The sequence below is a fragment of the Durio zibethinus genome, chromosome 11 (genome assembly GCF_047325235.1).
Source record: "Durio zibethinus cultivar Kanyao isolate XHJ-2024 chromosome 11, ASM4732523v1, whole genome shotgun sequence".
Classification (NCBI taxonomy): Eukaryota; Viridiplantae; Streptophyta; class Magnoliopsida; order Malvales; family Malvaceae; genus Durio; species Durio zibethinus.
Window position 1 is genome coordinate 2,132,746 of NC_143172.1, and position 19,989 is coordinate 2,152,734.

General features: G+C 31.6%; 1 protein-coding gene across 1 annotated transcript; it reads right to left on the reverse strand.

The window, feature by feature from the left end:
- Window positions 1-2,387: 2,387 nt before the first annotated feature.
- LOC111290796 (homeobox-leucine zipper protein HAT4-like) lies at window positions 2,388-4,558 on the reverse strand. Its single transcript, XM_022882274.2, has 4 exons — window positions 4,219-4,558; window positions 3,513-3,823; window positions 3,228-3,307; window positions 2,388-3,100 (listed from the first exon to the last, which is right to left on the reverse strand). Exons 1-4 carry the CDS (start codon window positions 4,394-4,396, stop codon window positions 2,767-2,769), a joined length of 903 nt encoding a protein of 300 aa, XP_022738009.2. The 5' UTR covers window positions 4,397-4,558; the 3' UTR covers window positions 2,388-2,766.
- Window positions 4,559-19,989: the final 15,431 nt, after the last annotated feature.

Here is a 19,989-nt window from a genome sequence, read left to right on the forward strand (position 1 = left end):
ATACGTAACACGATATAAATAATATATTTAATTTAATATTATCATACGAGTATACGTTTAATATTTTTTTATATTTATTTTAATTTAATATAAATATATAAATATTATTTTAATTTTTAATCTTTTAATTATGATACTTAATTAGTTATTTAATTTCATATAAAAATTATTTTAAATATTTAATTATGATGCTCATTTAATAATTATCATAAAATTATTTTTTATATTAATAATATAAATACAATATAAATATTAATATTAGTCCTAAATATTATTATTTTATTATTTAATCTTTAATAATTTATAGTTTTGAATTTGATACCAAAATTAATATAGTTATGTAATGTAAATTAAAAATTAAATATATATATTGAATACATATTGAATGAGTATTAAATTTTTTATTTTTTTAATATATAAGCATTTTTTATATTATTAATATGTCAAATTTATTAAATTATAAATGAATAGTTTATAATTTTTTATTATTTTAATCATGTTCTTATATATATTCATATTAATTGTATTTATTCGTATATATTTATATTAATCATGTCTATTTGTTTAAATCTGTATTATTTATATTTATTTGTGTTATGTTTAGATAAATTAATTATACATATATTATTCATATCATATCACGTGTAACACGTATATTAAACATGTCTTATTCGTATTTAATATTTAAATATATTTTATATTTTGTGTTGTATTTATATTTTAATAATTTATATTATTACATGTGTTAAATATAATATAAAATACGACACAAAAATACAAATTATATCATATCTATCATCTATAGAGCAATATTTTTTTTGTGGAAATCAAAGTGCTTGATAGAGCCTGAATTTTTAGCGGAACATGCTACTGTGAAAATGAAGATTCAAGCCTACAGCTCCTGCAACACAATGCTTTTTTTTTTTCCAACTTTCACAGCCGCTTATGCCCACACAAATTTGCTTTTCTTGAACAAATTCCCAGAGCCATTAAATTTATTCTATGGCATATTCTAAAGCAATAGTCACAACAAATTGACGATAAAAAAAATTCCTTCAACTTGGGGCATTCACAGTCAGAAGGGCACTCCAACCTCTGTTGAATCAAGGAGAGAATCAAAACTATCCAAAATTATGCCAACTCTTATGGTACACTAAAACATTATCTGGAGCCCTGTGCCCTAGATTTCAGGTTCAAGGCACACACTAAGGACCTATTCTAGGTACATGAATGTGTCTGCAAGCACATAATCTAGTCGGAGGGAGGGAAGCATGTAGCAAAAGATTAAATAGAGAATCGAGTCCATGCAATTATGGCTAAGCTTTTACATGACTTGACAGTGAGTGCAGTGAGATTTTCTCTTGGTCCATTAAAAAAAAAAAAAAGGTACACAATATTGTAGTACCTGAAGTTTTTTTAACACAATCCACTTATTTACAGGACCACGGAATTATTGTTGTGTTTGGCATAGTCAGAAGAATATATGGTTTCAATGTTCCTGAATTCTTAGAAAGGAAAGAAGATGATGGCATGGTATGGCATGCGACTCACAATTATCATCCAAGATTCCCCATTCCCATTCCCATTCCCTAGGGCTTATGACACAAGATCATGCTAAAGGAGGCCCATCCCAATGTTGGGTTTCTTTCTCTTCTCCATAGTTGAAAACAAGTTGAACGTGTTAAACTGTTCATCCACGGTTTCCTCCAAACAGGGGGAAAAAAAAAACGCAATGGGGGCTAATGTTTAGTTGATTATATATGGAGAAAACACCTCTTGAAATTCCCATTTAACTATGTAATATTAGGTCAATTACTATTAAAAAGTTAAATGTTCGCTTGTTATGCTCTTTACAGGATCAATCAATTATAGTTAAACTGATCAGATGTCAGTCATACTCATAGGCCGCTCATAAAATATATCTGAGAAGAATTTTCAACTCCGCTTACCCAAACAGATGAAGAAGAAAACCATGGGGTTCGTCACTTCAAGATCTTTTCTCTGTAATAGCCAATGCAAATCCAATCACATCAAAAAGATACCAAAAGCACATCAGATCCATCTCTCCAGAGCAGATATACATCTTATTAGGCTCCCTTAAATGATCTTATTTCTTTTCCCACACATTGAGGAATTACCCAATCACAAAAAACAAAAGAATTACTCGTACCTAAATTTTAGATTTGGGTTCATCATACTTTGTTAGACAAAGTAGCTTTAGACATGATTAAAGTATATTTTTGTGTCAAACAAAATGTTCAAATGCTTGGCAAAGACCTCTAAAATTAGGACACCATGTTTCGAAAACCATACTCAGAAACAGCTGTAATTTGTCCCCACACAATCCCCAAAACTCTAAATTATAATGGAAAATACAAAAAGAGAGATTCTTGTAACTTGAAATTGGAATTTGGAACACATGATTTGGTTTAAAGCTTTGGTCAAATTTAATAATTAGACATTGCACTTTACACCCAAAGTTCTCTTCCCCACCATTCAAATTGATAGAGGAAGATATAATTAGCATCACTGATTAACACCAATAATTAAACTAATTAAATATGTCAACCTTGGGGAAAGGAAAAATAAAAAAGGATTAGATGGGTCCAATAATACAAAACATCTAGACCCACCAAAATCACATTCTAACCACCATATCTTAGACCTATGACCTTTGAACAAGGGACGGGCACTACGCTACGGCACTGTTCTCCGTACTATTGATGTCTTTTTATTGACCAAAATGCCCTTGTGCATAAGTTCTAATTACGATCGAGGACGAAGAGCATCGAACGGTCCATGAGGCATGGGGGTAGCAGCGGCCCAAGGGTTAATGGGGATGGGCCTGTGGTGGGTTTGGGCGAGCTGAAGGCACCGTGGATCAACGGTGGATGGTGCGTTGGGTGGAACCGCCACCCTCTCACATGATGGGCACATGGTGAGGGTGGTTGGTGGGGTCATTTGCATGTAGAACTGCGGGGAAAGTTTCAGTGCTCTCAGCTCCTGAACTTCCTTCTGCAACCGCCTGTTTTCCTCCGTCAGATTCTCACAGCATCTCTTTAGGAACTCACAGTCAACCTCCGTTTGCTTCAGCTTGGTCCTGCCAAAAGAATTTCGAGTCCCATATTTAGTAAATAATGTTAAACTAAAAGGACAAAATTGTCACTTTGAATAAATTTCTAAAATTCTAACATTGCCCTTAAAAAAACTGGTAGGAAATCTCTTACCTCGCCCTCCTGTTTTGGAACCACACTTCGACTTGTCTGGGTCGCAATCCCAGCTGCTTAGCCAAGGCCAATTTTTGCTTCTGCAGAGAAAAAGGTCATCGGTTTATCAGCATAATTACCAAAATACCCTCCAAGTATTTTCTGTGTGGTTACTAAGAAAATATGCCCTCAAACAAGTCATACTCAACGACCCATTAGACTAAATGCCCTTTTTGACTTTTCCTCCACTTTTCTCAGCAACCAAACAGACATTTTCAGCTGAAAGGTTCTGTTCCAATAACTTACAGGATTGAGAGTGTTGTGTTCTTTGAAGCTTTCCTCAAGAATAGCAGACTGTTCTTTAGAAAGTCTAAGCTTTTTTCTTGAAGTGTCACCATCTTCTTCGTCACTGATGCCACGAGAACAAGCTCTTTCAATCTCAAACTCATCTCCATTACCTTCCCTTTCGCTCCTTTTTCCACTTACACTCGATATCGTGCTGTTTGGAGATGAAACTCCAGCTTCTTCTTCACAATCGACCGTAGATGGCAATCTGTTCACGTCGATTCCTCTAAGAAATGATCTAGTCTCGGCCCGGAAAGATTCTAAGTTAGGATCTGCATGCAAAGACTATACTTTTCAGATAAAAAGGTTGGAAATCTTGTCTGAATACTGAAGAAAAAAACTGATTTTTGAGGTTCAGATCTAGAGAAAAGTAGCAGATTTAGAGGCTTTTGCATGTGAACATGAGAAAAGTGCAATTGAAAACGATTGTCAAAAAAGCTACATCAAACATGAAGAAAAGGAACAAAGAAAGCAATAATTTTTTTAGATTGGGTTGAATTTAAAAGCGATAAAAAAAATGATAGTAAAGTACTAAAAAAAAGAAAATAAATTGATTCGTTTACGCTTCGTTTGGTTCTCGGGAAACCAAAGGAAAAAACAAAAAGAAACAGAGATCTGAGAGGTGATGTCCCATGCAAAGACAGAAGAAGTACCACAAGAAACATACCTGACGGAGCAGAGACATCGTTCCATGAGGGTTTCTGCAGGGCTAAACCAAATGGAGAAGAGCAAGAATTAGCAGAGGTTGGAACCAGAGAAGGCCTTAGATTTAGCTGTAAAGGGTGGTGATTCTGAGGGTAACTCAAGCCCAGACTCAAACCCAGATCTTCTTTTTCCACCATCATTATTTTCTCTTTTGCCAAACACAGCTTTTTTCTTGTATGGTATGAACAAAGGATGAGAGAAAGGGTGAAGAAAAGATTTGGGCTATGGGAGTTCAAGAGAGAGAAAGAGCTGAAAGCACATGAACATGTAAGAAGGGGGATACGGGATTTTATAAAAAGCAGAGAATACGAGAGAGTGGTGTGTCATGTTCAACCATGACTTGTAGTCAGGAGGCCAATTATCTCAATCATGGCTTTTGCTCCCCAACAAAATAATACCTACCTCTGCTCTTTTGTCTTCCATCTTTCCCTCTCTGTCTCTCTCTCTCTCTCTCTCTCTCTCTCTCTCTCTCTCTCTCTCTACTTTTTAACCATTTACTATGGTAATGACCAAAGGGCAAAACATCTTTTTATCTACTGTTTTTACAAATTATTTGCTCGGTCTTTTTGCTAAGTAGTTTGCTAGCATGTTTACTATCAAAATACATAGCTCATGGATTTTATATAAATTTTGTAATTCGTTTATTATATTTATTTTATTTATTTTGTGTTAAATATATAAAATATAAAAATTTTAATATTATAATATATATTATTTTATATTTATCATATTTATATATAATTTTATTAATTTATATTTTTATATTATATTATCACATTATATTTAAAATTATCACATCCAATCATACGCAAGTTTTGTCTTCAACAATACTTAATTGTGTTATTGACAAAGTTCACTTTTTTTTTATAAAATAGTAAAAGCATAAATTTATTTTACGTTACAATCATACAAATATTACATTTATATAATTAACTAATCAAATTTATATCATAATTAAGTTATAATTATTAAATAATAATTAATAAATTATAACATAATTAAATAACCAAATTCATAAAACTTGAATTTAATATCTCAAGTATATAGAACTTTTTTCGCATCATTAAACCAATGACTAATTAACATAAAAATATAATTTTAATTACAATATCAAAATTTATTCCATTTTATTATATGCCATTTATAATTTAACCCATTAAAAATGAAATTTAATTTTACGAAATAAATTATATGAAAGTTATTACAAAATTTTGACATGTTATCCTTTCTCAAATAATTACGTACTCAATGGTGAAAAAGTAAAAGGAGAAACAAATATTTCAAAGGGATTAATGATAAAATTATTTGTTCTAAGCTAGCAATCGAGTAAATTATGGAAGGAGAAAGATACAATAATGATTTTCTAAAATTTGTTGGAAGGACAAGGGTTTGCTTACCTAATGTACAACCAAAATTTGGATAAACTTCCATTTCATGCAACATTTGAATGGGGAGTGGCACATTTAGCACGCTTTGGTGACAAATAATGTATCATCACGGCATGATTCACAACTTTGACTAGTATAAATTTAGAAAATAAAAAAATAATAATAATGCTTTAATTGCATTAGTAATCAATCTCTAATCAAATTTTCATAAGTCAAAATAAGAATCTTCAAAATACAAAGACATTACGTAACCTACACATTTTATTCTATTTTTTCATGATGATAACTTATATTATCTATTCAATTAGATATGATCATTTAAAAATATATATATATTAATGCTGAAAAAATAAATAAAAATTATATTTAAAAAAAGATATCAAAAAATCATATATGAATTTGATAAAAAATATATTTTTTATATTTAATATATCAATACAAAATTATGATATAATAATTTTCATATTTTAAATGTATTTAATAAAAAATAAATTACATAAATGGTTAAATTTATATTAAATCCTAACATAATTAAAAAAAATGTCATTAAAAAATTAAGATGATCAAATTAACAATCATTCTGTTACATATATAACATAATTTTAATTAAATTATTATAAAGAAATTCCTTGTGGGTATCAAAATTTTAAGTTTAGTAATTACTTGTGAAAGAATCCTAAAAGAGTAAAAAGAAATGAGTGAGAAAATAATATGGAAAAGGAACGTTGAAAAACTATATTGTCCTATAATTAATGCAGTATACATTTGCCAGCCCCAAACCAACCTAAAATTAAATGCAACCAGATTTACTCTCCAAATTTGTCTTCCGAATCCTAACCAGAAAGAACAGGAAATTTCAATAATATTATATAACTTATCACGATGAATCTTCTGCATTCAAAAGCCAGTGGGCCAGAACCCACCTGAACTCCTCACTCTCCATGCCCTTCATGCCGCTCAACCGACGGCCTTGATCCCACTTCACATCATTATCAACGGCCCTCATCGACCCATTGTGGGGGACATGCTATCTTATGCTGTATATAATTGGAATCAATGCCACTGATGCTTTGGACAACCATCAAATCATGAGTGGATGGTGATGATTGAAGCCAGACAGATAAACTTCCTTTTTTCTCCTCAAATTTTATGGGTTATACAGTGGGACCCTTCTTATCTTTCAAAAAATCTCACCTCTGACCTCTCCCATGCGATTAGCACGAGGGGGGGGGGGGGGGAAGGGGGGCTACTGAGACAAAGGCGTCGCTTTCTCAACCTTTTCTATTAAAACAAAAACGCTTTCATTCCTTTTCTTCAAATGTTGTCTGATGCGCATCTTGGACCGTAGAGTTCACACTCGATAAACGAATGGCTTGGATTGATCGCATCATGGGGAGACGAAGCGTAATCGTAACGCAAGAAAAAAGTGCTTTGGCTCGGAGGAGAAAGAGAAAGTGGTCCTTTAAACTTCTTGGTATGTAACTTTGTTCATGCGGCTTGGTGGCTGTGATCTCATCGGCTTCGTCATGATCAGCGTAACATCAATTATTGATTTTGTGATAGACATTTTTACATTGAATTACAAATAACAACATATAACCTTACCATAAATCAATACAATAAGAAGTCGAAAGAAAAAGAAAGGTGAAGTATGTGTGTACCTAAATGACTTGGCTCAATCGGCTGATTGAATGTTTAGCCAAATCAAGATTGAGTAAGAAGCCGAAAGAAAAAGAAAGGTGAGAGGTATGTGTGTGGCCTGTGAGGGAGAGGGGACAAGGGAGGGTGGAGTTCACGTGGGTAGAGGGGTCGCGAGAAATAAGGGGAAAAGGAAAGCGTGGAAGAGAAAACCTCTGTTAACTCACATGGACCAACATGTCTTGCCTGGGGACACGTCCTCTATTGGTCCCACTCCCTTCGCTTCTCTTCTTACCCACACGGTTGTGCATGTCCGTTTGTCCCTTCACGCCCGACAACGTTCTGGCTCACAATCATTTGAAACTCCTCCGACTTGCCCTTTCCTCCCCACGCTCACTCTTCCCTCCTGCATTCCACCGTCCCCTCACTCACCACTTAATCTCCGTAGCCTGAATCCACGCGCTGTGGCATAGGCTTGGGATTCCTCCATGATAACCGTTAATTGTGCGCCTATCTGTGTCATAATTCTCAATTGGCCTATCTGAATCTCCAGGTTTCATGCAACTTGGTCCCCCGCCAGCAGTATACAGTACCATAGTGGATTATATAATCAAAATTATACGAATGCCTTTTATCCCAAATGACCAAAAAGTCCCTCATATACGTGAGCAAATCATTAGGTGTTTATTAATTTGAAAGTAGGATGCTTTAATCATTGCTTAGGAAGACTAATAATTTCCTTTTCCAAAATTTTTACTTTAAAATATCACTCTCCCCACGGTTGCATCAGGGGTTGAACAGGGCAGGTGATCCAAATAATTGGTTAGGACTGTGTCATGCAATGGCTCGATCCCTCCCTTTCTCAACTTGACCATCAAGGGCTTTTCCAAATAGTACCTCCTAGAACATCAAGGGCTTTTCTAAAAGGTACCTCCTAGAAATCAATCATATCAAGCTTTAGCCAAGCACATAATGGAATTACTTTAAAAAACTAGCGGCCAGAGAAAAATAGAAAAAAAAAAAAAGGACAAGAGAATGAAAAAAATAATAAATGTATAGTGATATTTTAAAAAAATGTAATTAATAGAATTTTTTTGCATTTGATGAATTAATGTATTAAATGTGAAAATTTTTTAATATAATATGAAACATCTTCTATTGCATCGTACTGTCCATCCAAACATATTTTATAATTATTAAGGCAAATCACATCACCGATATTAAATATTTTTAGATAAAATTACTTTTAAAAAAGAGAGAGAAAAAAAGTAGTAAACTTTATAAAGGTCGGACGTGAAAAATAAGCTTTGTCTAATATTGGCAACTTTAAAAACACGATAAGAAATTAGCATGAAATTCAACAATGATGACAGATGAAAAGTTGCAACCATTATCATGATGACAAAAAACTATACCCATTATCAAAGTATTATGATTTATGATGGAAAAAAAGGGCCACGGTTGAATGGTAAGATGGTATCATTATTTGTTTTGACTCTTTTACTTAATTTTTGGTTAAGACAAAATTAACCAGCACATTCTAGGGAAGAGGAGAATCATGTCAATTTGCCAAATTGATGCATATTGTTATTTAAAGGGAGAAGAAAAAAAAAATTTTAAACAAATTGATAACCACATGTACTTTTATTTTATGCATGTATATGTTTCACTAACACACATAATAATTGTCAATGTTAGTGTTTTGGACTTTCTACATTCTAGCTTAGCTCTAGCCCTAGTATAGACTTTGAATGCCTAGATCCATCCTTTATCAATATTTTTGCTGCAAATGAGTTTTTTTTTTTTTCAATTTGCACATTCAATAGTTTAATCTTAACCCAAAACTATGAAATATAGTGAATTTTGAAAGACAACCTTACATTTAATTGTTTTCATTAATTCTACTAAAGATAATTAAATAAATTTTTAAAAATATCTTCCATGTCTTTGTTGAATATTATTGCTCATTTGTTTTGATGATGGTGATGTTATCATAAGATGTCAACATAATTAAAAAATAAATAAAGCTTTTCATGAAAAAGAAAATTGGGAAAAGGATGAACGTTAAATATGGCAAGCCTTCAAATCATAAATAAAAAGAGATTCCCTTAAACAATCAATTATTAGTGTGACTTGGGAAAAACATCCGTGACCTTCCCGGAACGAAAAACCTAGTCTGAGGGGATACTGTTTTGAGGAAATGATCAATCGGTTCGAAGTGAACAATGACAGCGTGACACCCAATCCAAAACAAGGAATTCCAAATCTAGTACCCCCAATATCACCTCACGCGCCCCGACTTCAGACAATCAGAACCCTTGAGCGCATCATCCCAATGCATTGGACGGCTGAGAAATGACTGTGCGGTAATTAAATTAAGGAAAGTGGGACCTCTAGGAAGAAACGAAGTGAGGGGGCCCCGACATGATGTCGGGTGATGATTGAGGCTGCCCCCACGGGAGTGCGTGAAAGCTGTCCCCACAAGTTCCCTATTGGATCTACTGTGCAGTTCGGGCAATACCCAACATGGGGGGATCCTTCTCTTTTTTTTTTTTTTAATATTTCTTCTTCCTTTGACCTTTGCCTGTACGAGGCTCATTCAACCATGTGAAATGCACGTGAAATTGGTCCCTCCTTGACCTATTCCTATTCCTTGGTTTCATTTTCACATTTTTTAATTCTTCAGCATTTTCTATTTTACTAATAATTGGCTTTTTCCTTTCCCCACTCTAATGGATGAACATGTATTGCTTTTCTCTAAAATACATGCACAGTCATAGTAAACCCATTTTAATGTCCAATTAATATAAAAAATGGAGAAAAAAAACCTTTAATCATTTTCTATTAGTTGATCTCATAAGAGAGTTTTCTTATGCTTAATTTTGCATTACTAATTCACAAAAAAAAGGTCTTAGGATTGAATTATATTTTATAAAAAAAATTTCGATATCTTCAAACTTTGATTGAGTTTAATTTTTTTTTCTCAAGCGATTTTACGAGCATATTTTTTTTATCATTTTTATATGTTTTGGATTTTATTATTTTGAAGTAATTTTCAGAAAAATTAATTTATTCAAATAGGAGATACATTTCATCTAAATCAAACACTTAGATGCTAAATGTACTCAACTATTGGTTTTGTTTAATTTTGTAGTTTCTCAATGATATATGCTCAAATTGTTTAATGTTGTATTCTTTTTTTTTTTTCAATCATAATTATGTTTAATATTGTATTTTGTTTAACTTTTCTCTATCGTATACATTCTCAATCAATCCACAAGTCATCATGGGAAATCATGATAGTATGTTTTGTTTTTTCTCTAATTGGGTCCTATTTCAATTTGTTTCTTTCTATTATGTTACCAATAAAAGGATTGGGTTTTCTTTCTTCTATTTTTATGATCATAAAAAAACAACTAATTAAAGTAAAAATGAACGAATCTCTATAGATACCGCAAAATGACAAATTATTAATTTGTTTTAGCATAGAAAAAAAATTGACAAACTCATACATGTGAAAATCTTTTGGTATCAAAGTGAAATATCCAAAAATCCAAGTCATTTTCCTTTTGATGTGTAAAGCCTCCCAATTTGCGCAAATGATGAAAGACCATAAATGGTATTTTCATTATCCAACAGTCTTATCAATGGGGACCCTTTGCCCGTTCCCTATCTCGCCCATTTGATTCTCACGTGAACAAGATCCCCACCCCCCATCCCTTTCGGGACGTTGTAGTTCTCAATCAAGTTGAGTTGAGATCACACATTTAATTATCTTGTTATCCTTTTGTCCAATCGACCCAATGTTTAATTGTTCAATGATTTGTTTTTATTGGGTCCCCTCGCTTTATTACAACTATTTTGATTAGACTTTTCACTTTGGCTTAGTCATGTCCTCATCAAATAGAATCTCAATCTTCCGGTTGCTGATCTTTTCTTACCAACTAGCCAGCCTTTAGCCCCCCCACCCTTTTGTTCATTATCAAGATCTAAATTCAAAGGCAAGCCTCTCATTCCTTCTTGGGTTTCTCTTCCATTGCTCAAAACAGATGAAGAAGATCATTTTCATTTTCTTTCTCATCCATAATAAACGTTGCATTTCTTTTATTATTATTTAACATATTTTGAAACAAAAAATTTAATATTTTATTAAATATTTATACTTTACCTTGTGATTTTGATGGTAAAACCAAATTTAAAAATAGAAATTTTGACAAAATTAATTACTCAAGCTAGCTAGGCTGGCTCAAACAAAGTTGGAAAAAAAAAAAAACTATTTTTTCTAAGCTTAACTACTGCTATATTGTAAATACAGCCGGCTTGCTCTTAATAACATTAGAGAAGAAGGCTTGAGTTATTGGTCAAAGTCAAACCTTAAATTCAGGAATCAACCCCTAATTCGTGGCACATGTTTTTGGTTGCCCTCTCGTGCAATTGAGTTTGAACAATATTTTTATAAACGAATCTAATAATTTTCCTAATTAATTGCTATCTATAATTAAGCATTAATATGTTGGAAAGGTTTATGAAGATCTCTGTCACTCTTTTATACTTGCATTTTTTATATTTTAAATTACTCTAAATTTATAGAGATTAAATCATAATTTATAAAAAAATAAAATATTAAAATATTAAAATTTAATTTATAAAATTATTAAATATCAACGTTTAAAAATAACACATAAATTAATTGAATTAAATTATGATTTTAAAAAAATTATTAAAAAAAAAAAGGGGAAAATTGCTTTTGCTTGTGACCTTCCAACGACTTTGCAGGATGTTACAATCGCAAGTAGCACTTTAGTGATAAATTTACAAATTTACCCCTAATTTATTTTCTTAAGAAGGAGAAAGTACATTATTACAAGAAAAAATGAGTAATTTAAAAACTTTTGACAGTTCCAGTGTCTAACAACTCGGTTTCGCTCGGCAAGTTGGGCCTCCATTATTATCACTCATGTGGATTCTACGTGACGCACGAATTTTGATGCAACTGGCGGACAGCGAAGCACACGTGTATCCTGTTTACCCACACGTACACTTTCGATCAAAGTTACCTCGCACTTGCTGGATCCCTGTCAACGGTCAAACCTAAATCATTTGCCTCATTATTGTTTGATTTCCATTCCCAATTCTACCCTTTCCTGCCTTTCCTCCCACGGTCTCTACCGGATACCTCGGGGACCAGACGTACGAACTTCTACTACCCGTCTGATGATCTCCAAAACGAATCCCAGCCGTTGATCACGTGAATCCTCACACGTCCATGTCCATCCCTCAATAAAGCAAGCGGTTTACACCGTAAAGCCGGCTTTGCTTTTAGTGGGTCCCGCATGTCGTGGTCACCCATGTGATTAACCACTAAGCAAATCACACGTTTAAATCGGTTTTTCAGTTAATCGATGTTAAAACTAGGGTTGGAATGCACATGTTAGATGTACGGATTAAGCAATTTGACATAACTATCCTTTATCAACAACTTTCAAAACGGTATTCACGTGCGACATCAGGGGTAAAACTTGTAATTTCAAAAGAATCTAAAAATTTTGAATGATTTTATGGGAACCATGTTTGGTCGGTGAAGTTGCATTATAATTGGGAATGACATAAGAATAAGTTGGCACATGATAATTTAATCATTTAAAAATAACGTTACTAAATATTTAAATTAATTATTATTATCAGCTTAAAACTAACTAATCATGTCCTAAGGCTTCCAATGATGAAAGACGTTACCATCATATGATGATCACATTTTTTTATGTGAATCCACTCGAAGATTAATATATATTATATATAAAACCCACAAATCCATGCAAAAGCCTGCCTGATAAAATAATCTAAATGATGATTTGGAGCAAACAAAAATAATTGCTTGGTTGTAAACAATCCTTTGCTTTTTGCTATCTTTTCCAAGTGAGGATGTTTCCCTGTGGGATTTGGAATAAAATAACAAGCTCAATATGGGGAAGAACATGGTCTACTTGTAGTGTTAAAATTTGAGAAGACATTGTTTTTGAGTTGGCATGAAGCTTTATTTAAAGAGATTCATAGTCTAGGATACCCAAAATTGTATGACTTTTAATGAAATCTTGTTAACTTTTCACTTTTTTTTTCTTGGGTACTTTTTTTTATAGTATTTTAATACATGATTCTTTCATTTTTCCTTTTTACAAGTACTAGACTTCATTGTAATACCAGCTCCTATCACCTGTTCAACAATTAACTAATCAAATAAGTATGTATTAGAATTTAAAATTTAGTTTAATTAATTCGTATAATTATTTTAAAAAAATATTACCAATTAAATTTAAAATTTAAATCTCAACACTTAAAATTTCTTTATTTATCACCTAGTCTTGGCCTTAAAAAACATATATTAACTTCTTAAACTCTAAAGACTTAATAACTAAATAAACCTTCAAATTTTGCTTTAAAATGCAAACAAGCACTAAATTTTTTATTATATGAAATTAACACTATAAAATTTTATTTTATTATAATTATAATCATTAAAACTTAAAAATAGATGAATAATGTCCGATTGATAGAATTTTTAAAATAGTATTCCCTTAAATATTTGTCATTTAACTCATCCAAATAAATCTAAATAAGTATTTTCTATAAAATAGATCACTCAATTAAAAAATTAAACAAAAAATTAAATATTTTATATTGTCAATATTCTAATTATAATAAAATAAAAGTTTATTAATTTCATACAATAAAAGATTAAGGACTTGTTCGCATTTGGAGTAAAAATTGAGGGCTTATTTGGGTATTATACCAATTCAAGATTAAAAAAAAAAATTATGGATGATGTAGTATTGAATAATAATCCTAATTTGTTATTATTAATCTAATTAAAGCTATGTGATAAATAGGTTTTAGCAATGAAATTTGGATCATCATCAACTCAAAGAGACTCCAATAATATGTTAATGAACATTTTGAAAGTTGAAATGTTTTGTTATCTAGGGACGAATATTTTAAAAGTATGTTAATCGTGTGCAGACAAATTTGAGAAACAGCCAGAACCATGAAAGCCATTTTAGGATCTCTGGCAGTATCAATTGCCCTTCAGTTTGATAAATAGGTCAATTTCAAAGAAAGCACATGGTGTGCATAAATGAGTTTGTACACTTTAATTTTACCTAAGCACGTAATTACATTTTTGTTAGTACTAAAAGAATTTGAGATAAGAAAATAAATTACAAATATTAAAATTTAAATTTTATACTTAATAAATATTACTTATTAAAAATTATTATTTGAATCGATTAAATTAAATAAGTATTACTTCTTCAAAATGACTTTTAACACAAACCAAAGATAGCTTTTTTATATTCTTTTCAATGCTGTCCTTTTGTTGATATGAAGAGCTGAAATTCTTCTGAAACATTTCGCGCACAAGGAAATTTTATTGAATCCCTTCTATTTGGAGAAAAATGGTCAGACAGAATGACATATGCACGTGCATGAAAGACATTAACCTTACAAAGGGGCTTGATATATATATATATATATATATAGTTTGAAATCAAACCCCATGCCAACAGTGCACATCAACGTGCTGCAGTCACTTATATATATATATATATATATGTGCTTTTTCTTTTTTCTTTTTCTAGCTATGCCTACCCAACATCGATGCAAATTGAAGACCAAAGATGTGCTAAAATCAATACCAAAATCAATCTTGGATGCTCCATCTCTATTTGAGATTTGGTGGCTTAAAAACCATTAATCCTGGAGGTTTAATTCTCCTAGGCATTTCTCAGGGTTTCCTTTTCTCCATCTAGTACGTGCATTTGACAACAGTATGAATCAACTTCTTATGGAATATATGGGATTTTCATTACTTCAGCTTAGTCTTTGTTTTTGCTTTAATATTTAAAGAAATCAATGAGGTTGATCTAGCTTAGCTCTTCATTTACAATGTTTAATTGGTCAGTTGCACGAAATATTAGTATTTCGTAATGAGGTTTCCTTTTCTCAGTAAATTTTCTTCCTCTCTGGTAAGTGCTAACAGAAAGCTAAGGTGATTTGACCTATACATGTATGACAATGGATCAAAGCTGTTTTAAGTTAAGCCCAAATGAGGCCCAAGCTTGGCCTAGCTATTGACTTCGCTTCCCAACCTCATAGGAGCCCAATAAATCCAGAAATTTAACGAGTTTCAAGTTCTATTTCTAGCTTAATATTTCCAATCTGTTAATTTAAAAAAATAAAAAAAAGTATTAAAATTTAAAATTTAAAGCTATAAAATATCTTTTTTTGTTTAAATATCATATGAATCTGGAAAAAGCATTTTAACGATTAATCCACTTCTTATTACTATCATAGAACTTATTACAGTTTTTGAGTTTTCTAGTTGTTTAATTCAGAGTTTATTTAAGAAATATTAAATGCTGAAAGTGAAATTTACCGACTTTGCTTGGCCATATACAGCACTCTCTTTTTTCTAATACACAATCAGTAGGGTGAAATCCATTGAATTCAAATCAATATAGTATTAAATTTAAATTTTAGTTTGATTCAAAATTTAAAATTTTAAGTTCAATTTAAACTCGATCAAATTTTTTTTAGTTCAAATTTAACTCGAGATAAAAATCAAACTATTTTAATTAGTTCAATTAGGCTCAATTAACATATTAAAATAAATTTAATTATTATATTTAACAAAAATTCGATTATTTATACTCAAGTTTGAACTCGAGTTTAAATTTGAGATATTTTATTAATTAAAATAATAAAAATATATTAAAAATAAAAATTTGATTAGGTTCACGAGTTATTCGATTCGAGTATAAGAATACTCAAATTCAATTTAATCGATAAATCGAATTATTTGACATCAAGTTAAAATCAATAAAATTAAAGCAAATTCGAAATTTATGTGAAATGAACTTGAATAACTTACAAATATTAATATATAATTCATACCCCTAACAGTCAGTGAGCATTAGTTTTGATAATGTTAGAGGGAAAAGCACAATTGTAGGAGGAATTCATATCCTTTTGACGGATATAATATAACAAAAAAGAGTACCACAAGTAAGGAACTCTCATTTTATTCAATAAACAAAGTCCAGTTAAAGTTTTAAGGATGACGTCATTTAATTTAATAAATTAAGCTGCATTCAAACTCGTACGTCTTTGCCTTTATGATAAAAGTTTATATAAGATATATTATTAGTATATAAATATTATATATTGTCAGTAAATAATATTTTATAAAAAATTAATTTTAAAATTTTAAAAAATAAATATACTTAATTTTAAAATATATATTTAAATTAATTTTTTATTTTATATTATTATATAATTGATTGATAATATATAATATTTATATTATAACATTTCATCAAATATAAATCATCAACAACTCGTAGGCATCATATATAGGGAGGGAATAAGGACACTGAGCCTTTGGGCTTTGGATCGAGCTCCATCTTAAAAGAAGAGCCCAAGTTTGGAGTCTCTGAAACGAAGCCAGCTCAAATTTTAAGGTCGTTGCCTTCATAAGGACACCGATGCATGAGTTTCATACTATGTTTACGGTGGTAAGTATCTTTTACAAGAGTGACTTTTTTTTTACCTTGAAACTCATATTAATCATCTCTCCATACTCTTTGGGCCGTCATCTTAGCCTAGCCAGGAGAGGAGGCGACACTGCCTGAATCACGGTAGAGGGAGCAGCTTCCAGCTCCCTCTTGCTCTTCTCCGACTCCGATATCCTGCATTAGACGCCTACTAACTGACCAAGGTTTCATATTTAGTTCATGGAAGTTGAAACTCGTTGAAAAACTCTTTACCTCGTCTCATCATGGCATAAGCTAATGGCACTTACTGTTGCTAATATACTAGAATTTTGCTAAGTAATTATCATAAACTCTCTCATGGGTTCCTTCGGTTTTAGAAAGGAGAAAAAAAATTCAAGATTCAAGAATAAAATCATCATTTCATGTACCATCAGAACAAAATTTTTCAACTTTATATGCAGTAATTTTGGATTAGACACTAGAATCTAAGATTAAGAGGTAAACAAAAAGGTCCAGGCTTTTGTCTGTTGCGACCTGGTCCAAATTCAACCACGTTTGCCCCATAGACGGAGTGGGAGACCATAGATTTTGAGTAGGCGATTGACTATACAAAAAGCAATAACCGCTGTTTCAAACATGGGGTTGATGGGGAGCCCCTCTTCAGCACGGAAAACAAGAATAACAAGTAAGAAAAGATTGAAAAGAAATCATAGCAACACTTAAAATTTCTGCCAACAATCAATATTTAAAACAAAGGATTTTTTTTTTTTAAGGTTATATCAGTCTCATCTTGAAAGGCCAACGCTAGCTTTGATGGCCTAAATTTTTTATCAACTTTTGAGGAGATAAAAACAAAAGTTGAAATAGTAGTTTAATAAGTACTTCACTTACAATTTATTTTAAATTTGTAAATGATAAAATTGTATTTTCATTTGTTGTTTGTGGTATTTGGAAAAGGACTTCTTTTGATGGCAACTGCCGAGAAAAATGTGTTTAGTTGCTAAAACTGAAATCAAATTTCTGTATGGACACGAAGAAAACCGTGTTTTTCTAATATGTGGACTAAATATCTAAACTTTTGAGAAACAGGGTTTTCAGGAGGAAATTGAGTAAACAGCACTGGCTTTTCCATCAGGTTGACACTTGTGTTAAAATTAACATACAATGATGAGTTAACACTTTCACAAACATGAAATATATATTAGTCATCAGCTGCTAAAAAGGCTTGGGGATAAAAAAAACAACATATTAATATGCACTAATGAAACTAAGCACTTCATGGATCTAAATTTGAAAGAAATTGACACCGAAACTTAAACTGAATTGGTTACCAAATCTGAAATTTAAATCTCAACGAATGTCATTTCTTTGTTTATCATCATATTCTAAGTCACACAATGTTATTCATCTAAGTAAATATGCAATACTGCCAATGAGGTTTTCCTATCCTGACTGCTGCTGTCTTTCCTAGAACCGGCAACTAAACATATAATTCCAAGTAAAAAGACAATGTTTATATTTCATAAGATGATGGCTAATGTCTGAATTAGCATAGATTCGGAATCAATGAGGACTATACTTGGAAAAAAGAACATTACAGAGAATAGCTGGATCCTAACTTGGTTATGAACTTTTTCAGTTTTCATCTGAAGTGAACGTAGATTACCTTACAATAGGAAACAAGGCAATCTTGGAAAAAAATGGAGATAAAAAAACTAGTAAGATATAATCTTCTAAACAGAATGCTGTATCACTATAAGCTTATAATTATTCATGCAAAAACAGCAAAGATGCTAGGTTTAATGAAATTGGATCAATCAGATAAACATCAGGCTAGACACTTCCTGACTAAAACCCACTTCTAACTTTAAAAAAGAGGTACTTTTTCTGGTAATCAGTGATGATTATGCTTGTAATTTATTAACTAGATGATGCAAAATAGAGGTTTCTTGCTAGTAATGAAATCACAATAAAAAAGAGTGAAAGAAAACGAACAAAAATATGTGACAAAATGATAGTGCTTTGGCCATAAAAGCTTCACAGAACAATTCAGAGCCAAATCATTAAAAAAAAAAGAGATGGAAAAGTATTAAAATCTTACAAGAGATGGTAAACAGTAATGGATTAGGAAAATCCCATTTCCACTCATGTTTGGCACTCACTAATTGATACTTCAGTAAGCAGTTAAGCAGCAAAAAGTTTCGAAAACTGCACTTTCAAGAAAAATAAGCCCGTTTAAAGTAAACCAGCAATTTTTAACAGTGGTTCATGAGAAAAGGGCATAAATTCTTTTTTTCTTTTATGGGAGGAAGGAGGTTGACATAAGTTACCCTATTTGATTATATATAGAAGGGTAAAAAGAAGGCCCTGCTCAATACCAGTAAACAGAAAGATAATATAAAACTAGAATCCAAAATTAAAAAAATATAGTACTCAAGAAAATGGACAAGAATAAAAAAAAAAACTTCCTACACTCTTAATTTGAAACAAGTGCCCGGAGAAACTAACTAGCTGCCACAAAAATATGAAAGCCTACATACGCTAACCTTCAAGACAGACAATTGAGATGATATTTAAACTCCTGTGGGTACTAAAACCCAAGTCTCCATTATTATTACCAGGAATATTATCGTGTTCTTCTAACAAGCACCTAAAAGATCCTACATATGAAGCACAAGCTGGCAAAGTCTTCAAACTCAGGCCATGCAAATTGTTAAGTGAGATGGAGAATTTATTCTTGTGAACTGCCATGAAATTTTGTAAAATCAAAATGCATACAAAGCAAAAAAGAATTCCCTATGCTAAGATCTCAAATTTTGTAAAAGATAATTTAGTGAATACAGCTACAAATATATTATATCATATGGGGTGATGAAAACAGGAAGAAAAACAGCAATTAAAGTAATCAACTAAATTTAAACCTTATCAGGAGCTCCTCTTGATGAAGCTCAGATGAATTAGAGGAAGAGTTCTTCCAGATGAAGGAAGAATGCAGAACCTTCAATAATAAATCAAATACGATTATGGATAGCAAATTAACTACACAGCTTGAAACTCTGCCCCCCACCGGTGTAGGGAAGCCTGTCAAACATTATAAGCAATCAAAAGAGTTAGAAAATTTACAAAACCAAATATCCCAAATGGAATACCAATTCAGCATAC